General features: G+C 37.4%; 1 protein-coding gene across 1 annotated transcript; it reads left to right on the top strand.

The window, feature by feature from the left end:
• Positions 1 to 6,806: 6,806 nt before the first annotated feature.
• On the top strand, positions 6,807 to 17,570 carry LOC308561628 (endogenous Bornavirus-like nucleoprotein 1; the record flags this gene model as incomplete). Its single annotated transcript, XM_081146981.1, has 3 exons — positions 6,807 to 7,812; positions 8,166 to 8,356; positions 17,511 to 17,570. The coding sequence occupies 3 exons, from the start codon at positions 6,807 to 6,809 to the stop codon at positions 17,568 to 17,570; spliced, it is 1,257 nt and encodes a 418-aa protein (XP_081003107.1).
• Positions 17,571 to 19,952: the final 2,382 nt, after the last annotated feature.

Below are 19,952 nucleotides of genomic sequence, written 5' to 3'. Positions count from 1 at the left end.
ACCCTAAATTTTGGTCAGTCTCACCACATTGTGATTATCTGAGATATTATTGTGGGTAGGATCAGCCCAGACCTTAAAAGTCAGATTTTATTACACCCTAATGACCACTGTGAGCACAACTGTCAACCAGATTGGCTCCCCAGCTCAGACTGGTAATGAGCAGCAAACAAAACCAGTTAAATTGGTGGTTTTTGTTGTGCAGATCAAGAGGCAAGTTGGCCAATTTCTTCATTTTTTACTGTTTTGGTACCATATTAACTCTGCCTTTAGTTTCATATACTCTGCAAAGGGGTCACTCTTACAGTGTCGTATTTGAAAATGGTGACATTGGTGATGGCTGCTACTCGCTAAGGCACATCTGTCACTGTGCCTCTGAAGAATCTTACAGAATGTTTCCATCATTTCATTGAAAAATGTGAGTTGGATCATTTTATATATTTCAATTGCCATATTGATTCACAAACAGAATAGCATTCCTCACTATGTTGCAAACATTTTCTGAGTGAGCTTTTGGAAAATGAAAAATAGCTCTTGATGCACTGCAGATTCATCCCTCAGGACTTCTCTTTCCTTCACGCTGTCTTCTCACACTTCCTCAGCTTGGAGCTTCTGCTATTGCTAAGCTCCTGCAGTGACTAGTTCAGCAGTCCTTGATAATTTTCTTGTGGTAAACCTACGTTCAGAAAGTAAACCTTAAAAAAAGAAACTAGTATTTTTTATTAAAAATGTGTAGAGTAAATGGATGCAGATAGTATACAAACCTTAAGGGAAATTTATGCAGAATCTTTAGGCAAGACTTGGACCACTGCTTGTTAAGCTACATTTGTTGATAGAAGACTTTTATATATCTTTCTTTAGATGATTGAGAAAATTCCCAAATTATTGTTAAAATAGTGTATATGTGTATGTTTCAATTTGTAAATACAGACACATAGGATTAACCTTGTAGCTGGGCTAACAAAGAAAGCAAGGTCCTGACTCAAACCTACTGCATTTTAAACTAACAAAAGAAAACCAATAGTCACTGTGTTGGATCCATAAGCAGCACATTTCAGATGTAGTACCAAGAAAAATGGTCACAAAACTTGTCTAATACCAGATAAATGATACTTAAGAAAAAATTTATGTTGAGGAACATATCTCAAAATTTTGGCTTGGCACAATACTTTTCAAATGTTAGTAATTGCTTTTTTTTCTTTTTAACTCAAGGGCACAGATACATGCATTTGTTCTTTGAATTTATATAAAAGTGGAAAGAAAATAGGAGTTTATTAGTGTTGGATGCTTTTGTGCTTATGTAATAAAAAATCTGGCTGAAATGCTTTGGCAAGTATGCAATGCATCATATAGTGGAATAACTTATGGTGCTTGGAAGAAAAATAAAAGCTGCTAAGAGATTGTGGTTTTGAACTTGGCAAAAGAGTTGTAGAATGAAATTGGCCCACATATTTTCACAAGAACTCTCACAATGGATAACAGACTTTCTAAGCACTAGATAGAATGAGGTGATAAGCAACTTACTACGTTGAATTCTACTGTAATCTTTTTAGGGTTCATATGTGAAGAGAGATTGTTTTATAGAGAAGGACCCCCAACATACCCACAAATGAATTGCTTGAATATAGTTCAAGAGGGTCATACCTTATCTTAAGTTATACTCAAGAGGGTTTGCAATATAGCAATATTTTAATTACTTTAGTATTGATAACTATTTAGTGAATACCTCTTATGAGCTGGTGTCTAGAGGATAGAAATATTAGTAAGAAAACACAGCCCTCGTTTTTGTAGAATTTATGTTCTTGTGGTCTTCCAGGTAGGCATTGAGCCATAACAATTCTATAGGCAAAATAAGTTTTATAGGAGAGGTAAAATGTTATGCTTCAGGTAGTGGATTAAGAAAAAGCTTTGTTGGTGTCCATCTCTAACCTCTAGGGAAGAGCTCACTATTCCCATTTACTCAACCAACACCAAAACATGAATTAATAAATAAAACCACCTTCTCCGTAGATCGAAGAATAATACGGTGATGAGTATAGGAGAGAGAAACTGAAATCTCAAAATATGCCTATTTAAGGTACTACAATAATTAGAGAAGCATTCATTCATCCCACAGGAGACTAGAAGAGTTTAAATCTCCCGTTTGTGGCACTTTCTTCCATCTCACATGACTGATGTGGTCTTCATGGGAGTGCCCAGTGTTCTGGAGCAGTACCCACCATAAGGCCTTTTGGAAATGGGGTGCCCCTTACTCTTGGTATTGTAATAAAGGAATAGGAGTGCAGTGGATTACATCCAAATGGCCCAGCTCTTTGTGCTAGAGCAGGAGAACGCTCAAGATGTGTTACTAATCCCTATCTGGAAATCAAGAGCCTGTCTTTTTTTTTTTTTTTGGAGTGAATTCTATGAAACTAATTCTCAGAAATCAAGCAGAGGTGGTGTCATACGCCACTGGCAGCTCGTAAAAGATTTTAGGATTTGGCATCCCAGCTGTTTCTTCTTTATAAGCTTTATGTAAGAGCTTTTGAAGTTAACCTTGAGCGTCACAAAAGTTTTCAAATGGCAGAAATAAGAGGAACTTTCTAGAAAGGGGAAATTGTGCATCTACAGGTGTGCAGAAGAATGGGGCAGGTTGGGGGTAGGGATAGCAGAGCTGGAAAAAAAAGATGAAAGTGTTTCAGGAGTGACAATGCTGGAAAGAGAGGTTGTGATCATATTGAAAGCCAGGATGAAAAATTGTCAAATTTAACACGAGTTAGCGTGTCCCCAACATTTCTTCTTGGATACGTGACCAAGATGCTTTTCCTATGTCCTAGAGGACAATGCCCCCTTTTTCCCCTTCTTTCCCTTTGAATGTCCTGTGTGGACTTCATCCTGCCACTCCTGGGTGGAATCTTGGTAGATCTGATTGCTTACACAGGTAATAAATAAGTAGTCTCCTTGTCCAGGTCTTAAATGCCAGGTATTAAAATATTAAAGCTCAAAGCTGTCATCCAGTTTATAATTCCTCTTTCTCATTGGGCTGAGAATCTTCTTAAAAAATGTATATACTTATTTCCATTCAGGGTAATTTTCATTTCAGGGTTATTGAGTTATAATATACTTGCAACAAATTTCTGTATTTAAATGTACAGTTGAAGGAGTTTTAATAAATTTTCTGTTGTCCTGTAATCACCATTATCAAGTTACATATCTCCATTACAACAAAAAGCTTTCTCCTGTCCCTTTGTGGTCCTTTCCCTCTCCCGGTCCCTGTCAACCACTGATCTGATTTCTATCCTTACCGTTTTTACTTGAATGTTATATAATATAAATGAGATCATAGAGTATGCTTGTGTTTATTTGTTTGCTTGGACTTTTTTTCTCTCTCATAACGCTTTGGATATTGGCCCAAGTTGTCAGGTGTATCCGTACGTTCTCTTTATTGCTGAGTAGTAAACACTGTATGATGTACCTTGTACCTGTTTATCCATTTACTAGTTGACGAGATCTGAGTCGTTTTCAGTTTTTGGCTGCTCGGAAACACAGCTGCTATGAACGGTCCCGTCTAGGTCTTTGTGCACAAATAATGTTTTCAGTTCTCTTGGTTTAATACTTAAGTGGAATTGCTGGCTCATATGATAAGTACTTAACTTTATATAAGAAGCGACCAAAATGTTTTCCAAGGTGGCTTTGCCATTCTGCGTTGTCAGTGTCAGCGGTGACAGTGGACGTGTTCTGAGGGGCACGTGAAGCCGTCGTTCCTTGTGCCTGGGTTGGCACAGAGGTAATACTGGGCGCGCTGAATGGTTTGAGGAGGGCGTCCTGCTCGTGTGTGTTCTGGAAGAGCTGACTGCTTCCTTAAATGTTCGGTAGAAGTCATCAGTGAAGCCATCTGGCCCTGGCTTTTTCGCCCCCAGGAATATTTTGTGCCTTTGGTGTTACTGAGACGTAATGGACATACGGCACCATGTAAGTTGCAAGTGTACAGAATAGTGACTTGATTTACACACATAGCAAAATAATTACCAAATTGATTAACACTCATCTCATATAGATCTTTCTTTAAATCTTTTTTTCCTTCCATTTTAAGGGAAGCCTTATTTTTATTTTTTATTTTTAAATCCTCACCCAAGGATACTCTCTCCATAGCTTTTCAGAGAGTGGAAGTGGGGAGAGAGAGAGAGAGAGAGAGAGAAACACTGATGTTTCGATTGGTTGCCCCGACCAGGGCTGGGGTCAGGCCAGGACTCCAGCCTGTAGCCGAGGCCCATGCCCCTGGCCAGAATGGAACCCGGGACCCTTCAGGCGCAGGCCGGTGCTCCATCCTCTGAGCCAGCTGGCCAGGACAGGAAGCCTTAGTTGATCAACACAGTTAAAAGGACACTGGTACCCTCTAGTTGTGGCAGGTAACAAAAGCTGACTCTCTTTTGGGAGACTTTCGAGACCTCTTTGGGCCCTGTACCCCCTCACCTCTCAGCCTCTCTCCTGCTGTTGCCTGGAGCCCTCTCAACTTACATCCTCCCTGTTTCGTTAATGGATGTTTGATGTGCTCACAGCCAGAAGCCCTCTTCCATGTGAAGAGAGCTTGCAGCCAACTCCTTACCCAGTCCGTGGAAAATGTATGTATTTTATTCACTGTTTGTTGAAGGGCAGCCCTTTCTCTCTTCACTTTGCCTTCTCAAATGCTGCCAGCTAACTGCTCTGGACTATTTTTAGACTGTCCCCTAGACCCACGTCCCAAGGGAAGCATGACAAGTTCTCCAAGTGGTTTCTTCCAAGTTCCCTTCACCTGATTTGAGATGAATGGAAGGAATATCTTTCCCCTCCCCCATGGGAAATACATAACACAGTTACTACCCGCCTCAAAGTTATTACTACCTTCTTCATGCAAAAATTTGTTCTATATGATCTAAATGTGGATTACCAGTTGCAGTTTACCATGTGCTACGTAGATGGTCTTATCCCTCCATTTGGGTTTCTAGGAACTGACCGGTTTTAGGGCTCTCTGCTAAATTTTGACAACAGTGCAGGTCTCACTGAAGGACCATTCCATACATAAGTGGGAGGTCTGGTGTATATGATGGTGCTTCTAAGGATCCCCTGCGAGTTACTTATTTGGAATTAAGAACATGTTCCCTAAAAGCCATGGGCAATCATCATGCATGAGATCCAGAGAAGATGTCAAAGACCTATGTTTACGTGGGGCACAGTTATTAGTACTTAACATATTTAAATGGAAAGTTTTAAAACACAAAAGTTTACAAATACATGTTCCATTAGATATCACAGCGATGGCTCTGATGTCATAGCATCTAGAAAACTCCATTGTGCACTTGTGAGAAAACAAGTGAAAAAGGCACATAGCACCTTGGTATTACTGTGAAAGTAGTTTTGATATCATGAACACCCTGAAAGGATCTCAGGAACCCAGGAGCACTAAACCATACTTTAATTAATCTGCCTGTCTAGGATGAGGAGGGGCTGTGATTTAGGGAAGAGGCACTGTGTTTAGTGCTCTCATGGGATGGATCCTGATAATGGTCAGAAGAATGGGTAATGGGGACAGGGACACCTACATACCATGCTTTGAAAATGCTACATCATTGAAATAAGTGTTTTTCTCTTCATTCATTAAATATGTACGTGCCAAACACTGGCAAAATAGTGGAAAATAAGATGGAGATTTTGTTCACGTGGAATGTGTATTCAACTTTATAGAGGCAGAAAATATAATTAAAGGTATAACTTAATTTGAAAATCATGAGACCTTCAAGAGAAAAAGTAATTTGGATAAAACATGAGTAGGAAAATCTTAGAATTTAAGCTTCAGAATATGGTAGCAAAAGGCTCAGTTTTTAGAAAGGTTGTGGTATCATTGCAGGATACAAAATTTAAAAATGTAGTGTGAGAGCAGGGCACATCAGGCTGACTGCTGCTAATTGAACTCTGAAGTCAGAGCAAGACTTTAGAGGACAAGATATGGAAGAAGAATTTGTGTCACTTTAAATCACATTTCCTTAGAAACCAACCTCTGATTACAAATAAGGGAAGTAAGGTGACAGAGAGGATGAGCCATGTACTATCGGAGTGTATTTTGGTACCTGTGTTCCAAATGAAAAGTTCTGCCTAGGAATTAACTGCTATAATTCTTTTGCCATTGAGAATTCTCTTTGACAAATACTTGATTGGAAGTCATTCAGCAAATTCCACACCCAAATTCACCTTTCACCTCTTGTACATCTCAGTGCACAGTCTTTACTTATTTATGTAGGTGTGATACTTATTTGGGGTGTGTTTTACATGGCAGTATTTCTACAATTATGTATACCATTCTCCTTTATTAAAATTAATCAGCTCTGTCTGGGTATCTAATTTAAAATTCTAATTTAGAGAGTCACAATCTAGTCTCTCTTCTATTCTTAGAAGTTTATGTATTACTTCAACCACAGACATATTTTACGGGTCCTTTTTTTTTTGTTTTGATGAGGAGTGAAGTTTTCTTCATTTGTTTACCCAGAATTAACCATTGTTGGCAAAATATTTTGCCTTGCATGACTTCTTACAATAAAAGAATTTGGGTAGAATATTTGGAGGAGAACTGGTAGAAATATGTAAGGGCTCAAATTAATGATCAGAAGTTTCTTATGTATAATATGATACTTGTATAAAATAATTATTAAAGATTATAGAACTTAAATGCAAAGCAGCTTTGCACCTTCAAAGTGATCACTATAAATTGATGCTATCATTTCTCAAAGAATTTAAATGTGGTCTTACTGTTTCATAGCCTAACCTAATGCAAATATGTTGTGCTAGGAACCAACACAATGCCTCAAACTGACCAAGCTCCAGGCCCGTCCCACCCCTATGATCAGGATATAGAAGAGCCTGAGGAGGAGGAGCACAGCCACTATAAGCCAAACATGGAGTTTAACTTAACTGGCAAGTTTCGTCAGTACCCTACAGATGATGAGGAACCACAGCCTGGGATCGGAGAGAAAGAAGATATTGAGAGGTCTGCAAAGTCAATGTTTGATCCTGAACATAGAGCATTGTTTCACCCAGTTACTGCTAGTCTAATCTACCTCTGCTTCCTATTTGATGGATTATATGAGAATCTTCTATCTGTTGGTGTTAAAAAAGAATCACACCTTGTTAATCCAGTAGAGGGGAAGATAGTTCTTAAAGCACTCTATAGTACCAGCTATAAGGGGAAGTCTCCTAAATTTACTGCACCAGAGATGTCATCCATGTTAAGACATTGTTGTGATCTTTTAATAGGTGTAGTGAAAGGATCCAGTGATAAGGTGAGGGCAAACAGTTTTCAGATTCAAAAACGATTCAAGACTATGATGGTTTGTCTCCAACGGCCAACTCACGGAGATAGTGCCAACCTCCTTTTGAATTACAATGCAGGGCCTGCCGTTGATTGGATCAACTCTAAGCCTTGGGTGGGATCACTTGTGTTTGCTCTACTGACACGTGAGTTTGAATCACCTGGGAAAGAGATGCTTGATCAGGTCAAACTTGTTGCGGGGCGTTCTCAAATGACTACATACTATATTATAAGAATGTTTCTGGAACAGTGCACAGATGGCACTCTAGCCCTTCCAGCTATTATAAATGAAATTATCCTATTTGAGGAGAAATCAAAGACAGTAAAGCGAGCCGTCGGCCAATTCTTTGAGTATTGTGGTGCTATAAGACACCCAGCCATGCTTGAGCTATCACCTCGGATGTTCCCAAATTTATCCACCGCAGCAAATCATTGGGCTAAACGGCATAACCCAGGTTATTCAGGTTTCAAGGCACCAGATGTTACACCTGGGGCTAGTATTACAATACCTCTCCTTCAAATGGCTAGTTTAAGGAAGATCTCAAGGGTCTCTGGAAATGGAGAGATGGACCCACACACTCTTTCTGTCTTGAAGAAATATGGAGTAACAGGGTTCCAGTAATATCGAACCAACATTTTCAAAAACATAGATGTCATCTGAAGAGAACAAGTTCCTTTGTATGGTTGAGCTTTTTCACAGACTCCGTGTTGGGAGGAGAGTCAAGGGGCCATCATATCAGAAGATATAAAGTCCAAGTTCCAAGGTGCGGACTCGACTCCCGGGGAAGGATCCAACCCAGGAACCAACCAGGGCAATTTCACCCTGAAGAGTTTCTCTGGATTCTCCCAGGCGCCCTCAACAAGAATGTCAATCAGCTGGTGACCCCTGTAATGGAGTGGGATATTGAGAAGTTGATGGATCCGGAGGTGGAAACCGGGCTTGAGGAGTGGTCAGCTGAGGAGTTGGTCCAGCATGTTACTGCCGAGAACCTGATTGAGCAGAGAATCACATCCCTCAAGATTTCAATTAATGCTCTGTGGGTATTTGTCAGTCAAGTCCATGAAAAGCAAACAAATACTCTCTCAGGTTAAAATGCTGCCATCAAAGGATGACATCAAGGTTCTTAAGAATGTTCTCAAGGTGGCATTATCTGTTCAGAAAATGTCTGACTCAAATTGCTGAGAAGCTCAACCATGTTTATGAATGCTCTGCTTTAGAGGATTAGACTCCGATGAGGACACCAGCCACAGCAGTAGTCCTTAGTGCACCACCAGCTTCAACATTATCTCTATACTCGGTCACAGATTTGGCTCTAGCTATACCTTTGTATTCTGCCAGGAGTTTAGTATTAGATTAAAATAAATATATACACCATTCTTGTAAATATTGCATATATTTCCAAAAATGTTTATAATGCTCATTTAAACTAGACACATTAGCTGATTTTAAAATTCTGCATTTCAAATAAAGTATTGTTAAATGTAACGTTGTTTAAAAGGTTTGATGGTTCAGTGTTAGTCATATGGCTTTTCTTTTGTAAAAGTTTGTCCTAGTTCTGCACCAGTGTCGCCACCACAACTGAACTGTGTAGTAGTCTAAACACATTTGTTAATAGCATAAGATACGGAAACTCAAAGAATGACAAAAATCCTGCCCATTATAGCACATTTTTTTTCTTACAAAAACATCTAAATGTTTCATCAGGTATTCTATTTCATCTCTTGGAAGAAATCTTCCATTTCTTCTTGAAAGAAATGTCAAAGCCAAAGATATGACACTCAATAGAATACTGCACCAGCACCCACAACTCAGCATTAATGTGTATCTTCAAATCACAGCCAATGGCATAAAAGGCCCAGGCCAACTGTAATAAGCTTTTATGTTAGGCCTAGATTTTGTAGGGCTTTGTATTGAGCCCACACAATGCACATACAGGAGTAAGACGGAGCCCCTGGTGTTAACTGTTTAAATAATCAAAGAAAAAATATTTTTCTTAAATTTTGATAAGTTTCTCAACCATCCTACCAAATCAACAAATTGAGAGATAGAATAAAAATTATTTTAAAAACACAAGATATCTAGTTTATTTAAAAGAAAATAGAAATATTTAATAACTCTCTAGAGAGGCAAGGGCTTCATAGATTTAAAAGGGATAGAAGAAATTACAACTAAAAAGCAAAGATAAAAATTTAACTTTCAAATTCCTAGAAATGACTGAAATAGTCAAACTGTCAAACACAGATACAGTCTATAGTAATTCTGACAGGCATATTATATTATACTTCTATTGTAAAGCTCTGTTTTCAAGCTGATAAAAGAATACTAAGATATTCAGTAAACCAATAGGCAAAGAATTGGAATGGACTTCACAAAAGATATAAAAAGGCAATTTGCATGAGTATTTACTTCCACTAGCAAAGGAAGAGACACAAATATATATAATAACCATATGTTTACCCATGGAATTAAAGTTATTTTAAAAAGTCAGTGTTAATATGTCACTAGAGTACTCTTCAGTGACTACTCCAGGAACCATGATTTTTGAAACTCTTTGGGAAAACAATTTGGTAATATAAATCACAGGCTTCCAAATAATCATCTTTTGACCTAATAATTCACTTGGATTATTTATCGTAAAAAAAAGTCTGGGGCACTAAAATGATAGTTGCAGTGCCATTTTAAATGACAATAAGAGCAACTTTAAATGTCAATTTCAAGAAAAAGTTAAGTAAATTATGGTACATCAACATGAGAGAACATTTTGCTTCCAGTTAAAAAATTATTTGAGTCTTTTCAAAAGCAGTGTTACCTGCAGCCTCCCCATTTTTCATATTCTCACTTATTTGGGTGTGTCCTTGGGCAAGTGACCTCTCTGGGTCATTTCTTCACCTGTAAAGGGATAAAAATGCTAACTACTGCATATGGTTCTTGTGAAGACATTTAATTAATATATGAATTACTAAAATCAGTACTTGGGTTATAGTAAGCATTTAATAAATATTAGCTATTAATATAAAAGTATACATTTGGGAAGATCTTAATAAAAAATGCATTGATAAAAGGCTAAAAGTAAGTATCCAACAATTTAAACAGATGTCTTTCATTGGTAGAACAATGGGTAATCTCTGACTTCATATTTCTGACATTTTATAATGATTATGTGTTAGTTTAAAGAAGGGGAAATTATTGAAACATTTAAGAAAGAAGGTCATGTTATCTGCCCTCTTGAAGTTAAGAATTCAACAGAGAACTGAAGTTAAGAGTAGGAGTAAGTATCATTTAGGGGAGAATGTGTCAATTACCAGCACAAAGAAAGTGGGAAATCGATCCACCGAAATACAGAAGAGCTTCTTAACAGGAAAAGTAGCATTTGACTAACGCCTGCACGGCATCAGATTTAAGCACAGGGAAGGATACATAATTTTCAGACTGAGAAAACAATGAAGGGAAAGGCAAGACTGGGAAGTGAACAAATGCTGACAAGTCACTGGATCAGTTGAGTCATATGATACATAAAAGGGCAAAAATTGAAATGGTAGTTGGGAATCCATAGAGGAAGGTCTTAAATGACGTTATTGTTCAACACCTATCTAGAGAAATACAGATGAGGTTTAACTCTTATTGCAATATTGTCTTCTACCTAAAGATAATAAACCATAAACAATATAGTAATAACCCTTTGATTCTGCTCAATACATAGTCTTCTCAGTAGACTTGCTCACATTAGTAGTTAAGGTCCTTCAGGGTCTGCCTGCACCCAACTTCTCCAACCCCCTTCCTGTGTTTACCTACATTTCCAACTTTGGTCAAGAAGTTCCTTTGCCCCCCTACTTGTCTTTTTAACTAAATGCTAATTTCCAATCCCCTTAGTTTCTGGTTCCGCCTCTGCCAGGGCAGTCCTCTGCAGCTCTATGGTTGCTTTCTTCCAAGACACACAAACTCAGTCTTTGCGTACTCTCTTGAGTTCTGTCAATAGTCTTGCCTTAATTTTTTTTTTTTTTTTTTTTTTTTTTTGGGCCTGGTATTTGCTTACAGGAGTTAACAGTATGTTGGGGTTTAGGGTCCCATTGTGATGTTTCTTGGTATCTCCTGATGCTATTGTATTAACCTGGATATTATTTAACAGAAAAGGAGGAAAGGAAAGGCTAGATATAGGCCATTTATACAGCTTTGTAAAAAAGCTGCATTTAACATTCTCCAAGTCTGTTCTGCTGATTGATGGGGGAAGAGACTAGACAAAGTCAGTTTAGACGTATGTCCAGTGAAGGTCTAAGTGACCTGGGAAGGTACCTGTCTGCCCACCAATCACACCGGAAAGCAAGTCAGTGGCCAGAATGGGTGCAGGACACCTAAATATTTAATCTTCCGAACAAATCAAGCTCCCTCGCCTTTCTTCTCCCTCTCATGTGCCAGGTTCCTGGCTCTCCTGTGGCACCGGATACACTCCCCTGTGTTCATATGGCACATGGCCGTGCTGGACTCCACACATTGACTAGTAGACTTGAATTAGCTTGGATGCTGAACTATACTCAGCTGCAACATGGAACAGAAGCCCTGGACACTGGCCCTGCTTCTGGCTCTGCTGAACTCCCAGCTGCCCCTCTTTCAGGACTGGCTTGGGGGAAATGGGACTCCATGCCAATAAAGCCACCTTCCACATCCCATTCTCCCATGGGGGATTCTGAAAATGCTTATTTCAGCAGCGCCCCAAGAACCTCCACCTCATTCCCATGAGCGACAGGGGAGTTTAATTTTCCAGTAACACTTCCATGTACAATCTTTTACAGGGAGTCAGTGATCAGCTCCTTTCCAGTGCCTTTTTTTTTTTTTTTTTTAAACCAAGTCAATGAATTATTGAGCAACACTCTGGATCCACAAGAAGGGCTCGTTTAATCCATCCCATTCTGTTTCTGTTCAGGTCATTCAGAAAATAGACTTTTCTCACTTAACCCATGTGATTTTCAGATGTTCTTAGTGTTTCTGCAATTCTTATGCAGAGTTTTAGATTTAGCAATTATTTCCAAATACCATAGCCAAGCCATTTTTTAAAATTTGGCCTAAGATTTATTTCTCCTTATTTTTCAATGCGAATAAAAATAATGAGATCTATATTTAGAACACTACTGAATTTAAATGCATTGGGTAATATTTACAATTTAAAGCAGTTCATTTGGAGACAGTTAAATTCGGCTTCAGTTTTACAACCAGGAAAGGAGAATGGACCTCTTCTTGGTTTTACTCAGTGTTTAGTAGGAGGATGCTCAGTTAAAGGCATGTCATGATGAATGTCCCAAGAAGCAAAACTGAGACTTCCTTCTGTTCACTTTTCTTCAGCGCTACCTTGACCATAAGCATGTACATGATATGTCTGTGACTTCTACTCAGTTTTTCTGTTAAAAATAGCACTGACAAAGATTTTTAATTGTCAGTGCTCAGAGACTGGCAAGGGTGTAGTAAATGAGCACTTTCCTAATATGGCTAGTGAGAGTGTTGATTGGTTCCACATTTCTGCAGCATAATTTAATACATATTGTCAGAGGCCTTAAAAATACACACTGTTTAATATAGCCATCCTACTTCTAGGAAATTTTCCTAAGGAATTAATCTTGGATGTGCACACATATTCAGCCATTGACCTGCTTATCTCACTGCATGATTGGCATAGTGAAAAATTGGAAAATACCAACATGTCCTGCAGTTTTAGAAGAATTGATAAAAATAATTTATGTCACACATAACCACTGGATATAGCCATCCCCATGATGTTCTGGAGAAATCTTTTCTGACATGGAAAAATGTTCATGGTATTGCCAGTTCCAATTAATAGACGAACAAATACTTACTGAAAAACAAATGTGCCTGACACTGGTTATAGGCTCTGGGGATGACAGTTGACATAAACGTGGCCAGAAACATAATGCAACCACTAACCAACGAATTCCAGGTGCTGCTGAGGACTATAAAGAAGGTAAAGGGGGGTGATGTGATAGTGACTGGGAGGCTGGGAGGGCTGCTCTACAGAGGTGACATCTGAATGAGGCAGGCGCATGTAGACCTGGGAGAGAACATTCTAAGCTGAAGAAATAACAATGAAAGACCTGAAGACAAGGATGAGCTTATAATGTCTGGAAATATGTGTATCAGAATGCTAAGGAATACTAGTTATTTGCTACTGGTTGAGATTACAGATCAGTTTTTATTTTATATTTGCTTACCTGTAATGTTTTTCTATAATTGACAGAGGTTAATTTTATTAAGAAAAAGGTAATATAATAATAAAGTACTACTTTCATCTGCGTTTTTAAGTGGCAGTTGCCCAAAACGATTGCTTATAGTAACAAAGATAAAGCCTTAATCTGAAAACAAGGAGGGCGTGCTTTGCCAACTGTATAACTGAAACAGCCTCTTTCATAGGTCATTCTTATCTTGCCTTGCTGTTTTCTTTGATTGGGAAGTAATTCACTTAACTTGAGTGAAATCGTTTATAGAAGCATAAGGATAATTTAAAATCGCACGTTTGCTAAAGAAACTAGGTCTAGACTACCATGATGGCCCTGCGCAGATTGGGGCAAATTTATTTTGGTTCAAAGTTACGATAAACGAAATACAGCCCACTTAGGGTTAAAATCAAATGGGAGTGGGGCAGCAATCCATAACCTGACTTCCAATAACACAAATCCAAATTTAGATGCAAACATGCTATACATGATCTTACAGACAGCACCGATTGCCAGGCAGGAAAAATAAACCATCTGCCCTCTATTGATTCTGCAGGGAGCAACTCACTGAATCATCACATTTCTTTCCAGTGAAATAAGAACTTTGGTCTTTGGTCCATTTTCTGATAAGAGGTTAATAACTGATCCAAGGGAAAACATGCATTTGAAATCACGCTATATAGCTATTCTCAGTTTCTTTTTATTTAAATCAATTTGATTTAATCTCCAAACACTGGCTGTTTGCTGTGGCAGTGGAGAGAAATGTGATTAGAACCACACAGCTGGTTAATTCACTAAAGATGCAGAAGGTCTACGGAAAAAGGAGCTATTCCTTTGCAAATAATGAAAAGTTAACAATTCAAACTTTCTTTTGGCAAAAGGAGGAAGAGACTTTGAACTCTACCGGGCTAAATTTTTATGAGCACTTGCACCACAAAATTGAAATTAAGTATGTGTGGGATTTGGATTAAGTACACCTTTGGGGATATAGAAGGAGGAGGTTTGAATGTTTTGGAGAAAGACCAGCAGAGAAAAATCACTTTCTGCAAAATTGTGCTTTAGCTCGGCTTTGCCTAAGGGATTTTTAGGATTTATCTGATCTCTGAAGTTCTATCAGACCTCACCTTTTAATGAAAAGCAGGACAGATTTAGAGTCATAAGGGGCTCACTTGGCTGAAGCTTTAATTAAAATTGAAGGTTTGTAAGCACATTTATATTAAACATTTCAGTCCACTCAGTTTTCTTTCAGATGCATCTATTGTTACGAGAATAGTTTTTAAACTTCTCTGAAGATACTGAATCTGTGGTTTAAAGCAGTTTATAAAGCAGACAGGTCTGTGTGCTTTCTGCAGATCAGAGGACCTCACAAAGTCTTGGTAGGATGAATAATCAAGAATACCGTTCGCTTGGATTACATGTAAATCAAATAAAAATGCATCAGACTAACATCTTGAATATTAGAAGAGACAAAGCATTTGGTATTATTTTGAGTGCTAACAGGGGTCATTTCAGTTATTACATTTATAAATGAAAAAGGTTTGCCCTTCACAGAGCATGATACAAATATGATGTTCTTTGAATAATGGAAAGTTTATAGAAATCATAGAATCATTAAATAAATTGATGGTTCAGATCTATTTTTACAAAGGTTTCTGGGGAAAAGTCAGGATTCAAAAAACAATCGTTTATCAAAAAATGTAATTTATCAAAATGGAAAACAACAAAATGAAGTAGTAAATGGAATAGATTAATTAAACATCAAATACAGGTCCATGGTTGCAGATTCTGCCCTGGATGTGACAAGCACCAGTCAAATGGTGATTATTGTGTGTAGTTATTAAAACAGATAATACTGATTTTTAACTTTTTTTGCCAACGAAAAACCTATCTGCATATGACTTAACAGAGAGGCTCTGTACCGTTGCACCCTGCCATTGAACAACTGGTGACAGTTATAATTAATTAGTCTTTTGATTGTATAGCTGTAATGAAAAGTACAGATAGTATTCTTTTAAATACACATTATAAATAGAATATGTCTATGAGAAGCTCATTCTCTAAATCTCATGTTGGAAGAATCACCTCATGGAAAACCTGAAGTTGTGGACTATTTACATATTTTTATAAGTTACATATTCTTTTGAACTTTGTCTTAAAAAATGGAGTATTTTAATAACACACAAGCCAAATTGGATTTTCCTTTAGACAATCTAAATATAACAAGATGGTCTTCCCGTTGAAAAAGTTGTTCAGGCCTTGGGAGATGGTACAATAAAATATATATTTTTAATTGAGATGTAATTGACATTACATATTAGTTTCAGGTGTACAACATGATTCAATATATGGATATATTGCAAAATAACCGGCATAGTAAGTCTAGTTAACATCCATCACCACATATAATTTTTTTTCTGATGAGAACTTTTGAGGCAGGAAGAGATTAATGATAGAACTTATATGCACATATGCATAACCCATGGACACAGACAACAATGTGGTGAAAGCCTGGGGGTGGGAATGGGGTGGAGGGGGCCAATGAGGGAAAACAGACATCTGTAAATACTTTCAACAATAAAGATAAATAAAATTTTTAAAAACACAGAAGAAAATCTCAAACTCAAGATATAACATTTATTTAAAAGCTGATGAAGCTCAAATACACCATTTTAAACTGCATATTGTAAAAGTATTTTGGAACCTTTCAGTAAAACAAATGCAAGACTACAGATTTTTTTATTATTGCTTTTTAGAGAGAGGAAGGGAGAGAAAGAGAAACATGGATTGGTTGCCTCCTGTATGCACCCTAACTGGGGATTGAACCCAAAACCTAGGTATATGCCCTGACCAGGAATCGACCCCTCAACCTTTTGATGTGCTGGATGATGCTCCAACCTACTGAGCCACCCAGCCAGAGCAAAACTACAGATTTTTTTTTGAACTATCTTAACTTGTCATTGTCAGATTTATTTATTAAGGAGTTAAGGTAGATAAAGTTATTAGAACATAAAAGCAATAAAGTCTATTAGTAAAACCAAAGTAAATGATTCTGACATCTGGAATAATATCTTACCAAAAAATGTTCTATAAGTAAACTGCAATACATCTCTAAATTCTAACAGGCAGTGAATGACTAAGAGGAGAGCCCTGCCAAGCCCTTGGGACAGTCACATGCTGCCCATGACTTGTGACTTCAAAAATGCTCTAAGAACCATGACATCAGTGTTGAGCAGTGGATCAAATATTAGTAAAGTGTAGCTTGTTTTCTGTTCATGTAAAAAGTAACTTTTAAATCTAAATTCTGGTAATAACTCCCCGGCCCACTGGGTCCTTTGGTGCTTTTCCTGGGAGGCATGGACAGAACTTTAGAGACTAATGCTCTTAGGTGTTTTCATGTTTTAAAATCCTAAGATCCAAGATCAGGTTACTATAACTCTTCAGTCCATGACTAATTTATTAGGCTTTGACCCAAATAATGTTAATTATTCACCTAATATTCCTTCTGTGAATAACTCTGCCTTAATATGAATATGTTAGCAGTTTAACATACCCATATTAATGCTTTGGTCTCTGGGAAAGAAACTAAAGATGCCTGACTATTTGGTATGTAATTTGCCTAAATATTCTCCCCAGGTTTAAAGTATTTGTGGATATATATGCTAACATAATTCGTAGAAAGACATCATTAATGGAATATACTATCCATTGAATATTAACATACTAATTGCTGCATTGGAAGAAAAGGGCTTTTGGACAAATCTTAGAATTTATCATCAAACCTCCAACCTAAGAGCTGTGTTATTAAAATAGTAAAACACAGTCTGTCAGATGTGCTGCCCAACAGTTCTGAGAACCCTATAGTATGACCAATAGGACTATAGTGTTGGAGCTGAGAGACTGGCACTTATCCAGATGAACTTCGTGATTCAACTTGATATGGTTACATAAATTATATTTCTACAACTTTCCTTTTCAGTTTGCCATGGTCACTAAGATAGGCAGTGTGGATGCAAATAGAGATGTAGAGAGTGTATGAGCCTTAATGTTTGGTAGAGAGAAGGTAGGGTTGCTTCATTATTTGGTAATTTTGGGTAACTTTCTTTTAAGTTACAATTTTAAACTTGATAGTCTCTGTTCCAAGGTCCTATAGGTGCCTATTCTTGGTCCAAATTCCATGATATTTTAAACAAACTAAAAATTATACATTTCTACAGATGTACCTGATTAATTTAATGGCCATTAGATAAAATCTTTTGCCTTAAATACTTTCCAGTTTGAGTACAATTTTCATTTTGAGTGCACCTCAAAGAATTCCACACCCATCACCAGGACCATTCCTCCTTTCCTCCAATAAGTTTCCTTTTCTATGAGAGTCATAGAAAATCTCAGGTAACATGTTATTTGTAATGCTTGGCTGCAGAAGGGGTAGAACTTCAACTCTTCCCATAATATTTATCAGTTTTCATTGCTCAATGTTAAATCTACCTGTCAGTTTAAGGAGATCTATTACTTTATGCAGTTAATCCCCTAAGTGGAGAATTATTTCCTTTATAGTTTGAGGCATGATCTAGAAATTTTAAAAAAGCCCATGAAGAGGGAGATTATGCTGTACCAAGGATGCCCTGTTATATATTTTACTTTGGGAAAAATCTGAAATGTTCCTAGAAATATTAAAGAACAGTGAATATCAGCTTAGGAAACACCCTTTGAACTATAAGGCACTGATATAAAAATGAAAGTTGTGTCAATTCTAGAAATGGCAACCAAATGGAAGGTATTGCCAGGTCCTTGCAAGAGCAATCCCATGAGATGGAGAGGAAGAAAATCATCTTCTGGGGGAAAACACGTGCACATCCACATATACGTTGAGAGCTACACAAACACTAACCCTTGATAATCCACTCGTGTCTCTCCGCATATGTGGACGTCTGGAGACCTCTGAATGCTCTCATTGCTAAGTTTAGCTGTGTGTTTCCTATGGCCTGCTCATTCAGCTATTTTTTCTGTGTCAACTTACACAGAGCTCTGCTCTTTGTCTAAAACATACGGGCCACAGCTCTAGGACACAGACTGTTCACAATTCATAGGCCACATGTTCTTTTGTCTCCACCAATTGTTGTCTTGACTGAGATTCATTTTTGTCCCAAACTTGTAATTATAAATATTACAAATGAAATAAGCATAACAAAGATGAAATTGGCCATGCCTATGAAAATTCAGTTAAAAGTTTTAATGTTTTGAGAAAGGAAGTCATTAAAAAAACACTTTTGAGTTAGGTGTGGGCAAGAAACTTGTAAGAGGTTAGAGAGGAAAATATTAACATTCTATAGAGACTCTGTACATTTCTTTCTTCATAAGTGTCTCTGAGTTCTCATTCCATTTTAAAAAAAAAATGTCTAGTGGCTAATTACAAATATGACAGATACAAGAAAGACAGTGACAAGCTCCATGGGTAGCTCTATTTCTAAGGACAAGGGTATGGCTCTATAGCAAAAGATCAATTAAATGATGCATACTTGCATGTCTTAAGTTAAAAAATTTTAGGGTGTATACATCATGTTTTTAAGACTCCCTACACTTAACTGCATTTTTTTCAATTAATTATCAGTCTAGATTTTATCATAGAAAAGAGCTTCTAATGTAATTAACTTATGCTGGTCCCATTCCACAAAGTACTTGAGTCGCCTTACAAAAACCCAGATGTTCCTGTAAAAGTGCATAAAATGTTATGTATGTAAAACACACATGTTACATGAAAGTTTAAAGTCAAAGCTAAGATTCTAAGGAGAAAATAGGGAAAGGGGAGAGAGGATAATAAAGTTAGCTGTATTTGGTTCTGAGGTTTGTGCTGCATTCGTTTTGTAGCCCCCAAAGCAAAGAGAGAAATTGACCACAAAGTTCATAGCATCCAAGTTAAAATAAAAGTAATATGAAAACAGACTAGATGCTCAGGCAAAGCACAGCTTTTCCTGATATTGAGAAAAATCTGATAAATAGGGCAGTCTGGTATGGTTGGCTGGATACTAAAATATAGCTGAAATAAAATGCATTTATAAAATGCGTAAAAAACTAAAATGACTTAATTCCATGGTAGTATTTCAGTGTAAATTTCCAAGATAACCTTATACTAATAGCATTCTGGTGCAAACATCAGTGTTCTTACTCAAACCTAGGTGGTATTGACTACGGCACATGTAGGCCATGTGATAAGCCAATTGCTCCCAGGCTACGAACCTGTAAAGCATGTTACTGCACTAAACGCTGTGGGCAATTGTAACACAATCGTTAAGTATTTGTAGATCTAAACACAGAAAAGGTGCAGTAAAAATATGGTATAAAAGATTTAAAATGCTATACATTTGAATGTTGGTTGCAGGACTGGAAGCTGCAAAGTGGTTTAGGCCATTGCGTGCTGGAG

The sequence above is a fragment of the Miniopterus schreibersii genome, assembly GCF_964146895.1.
Source record: "Miniopterus schreibersii genome assembly, chromosome: 9".
NCBI lineage: Eukaryota > Metazoa > Chordata > Mammalia > Chiroptera > Miniopteridae > Miniopterus > Miniopterus schreibersii.
The sequence above is the reverse complement of the archived record's forward strand: the minus strand, read 5'-3'. Positions and strand labels throughout refer to the sequence as shown.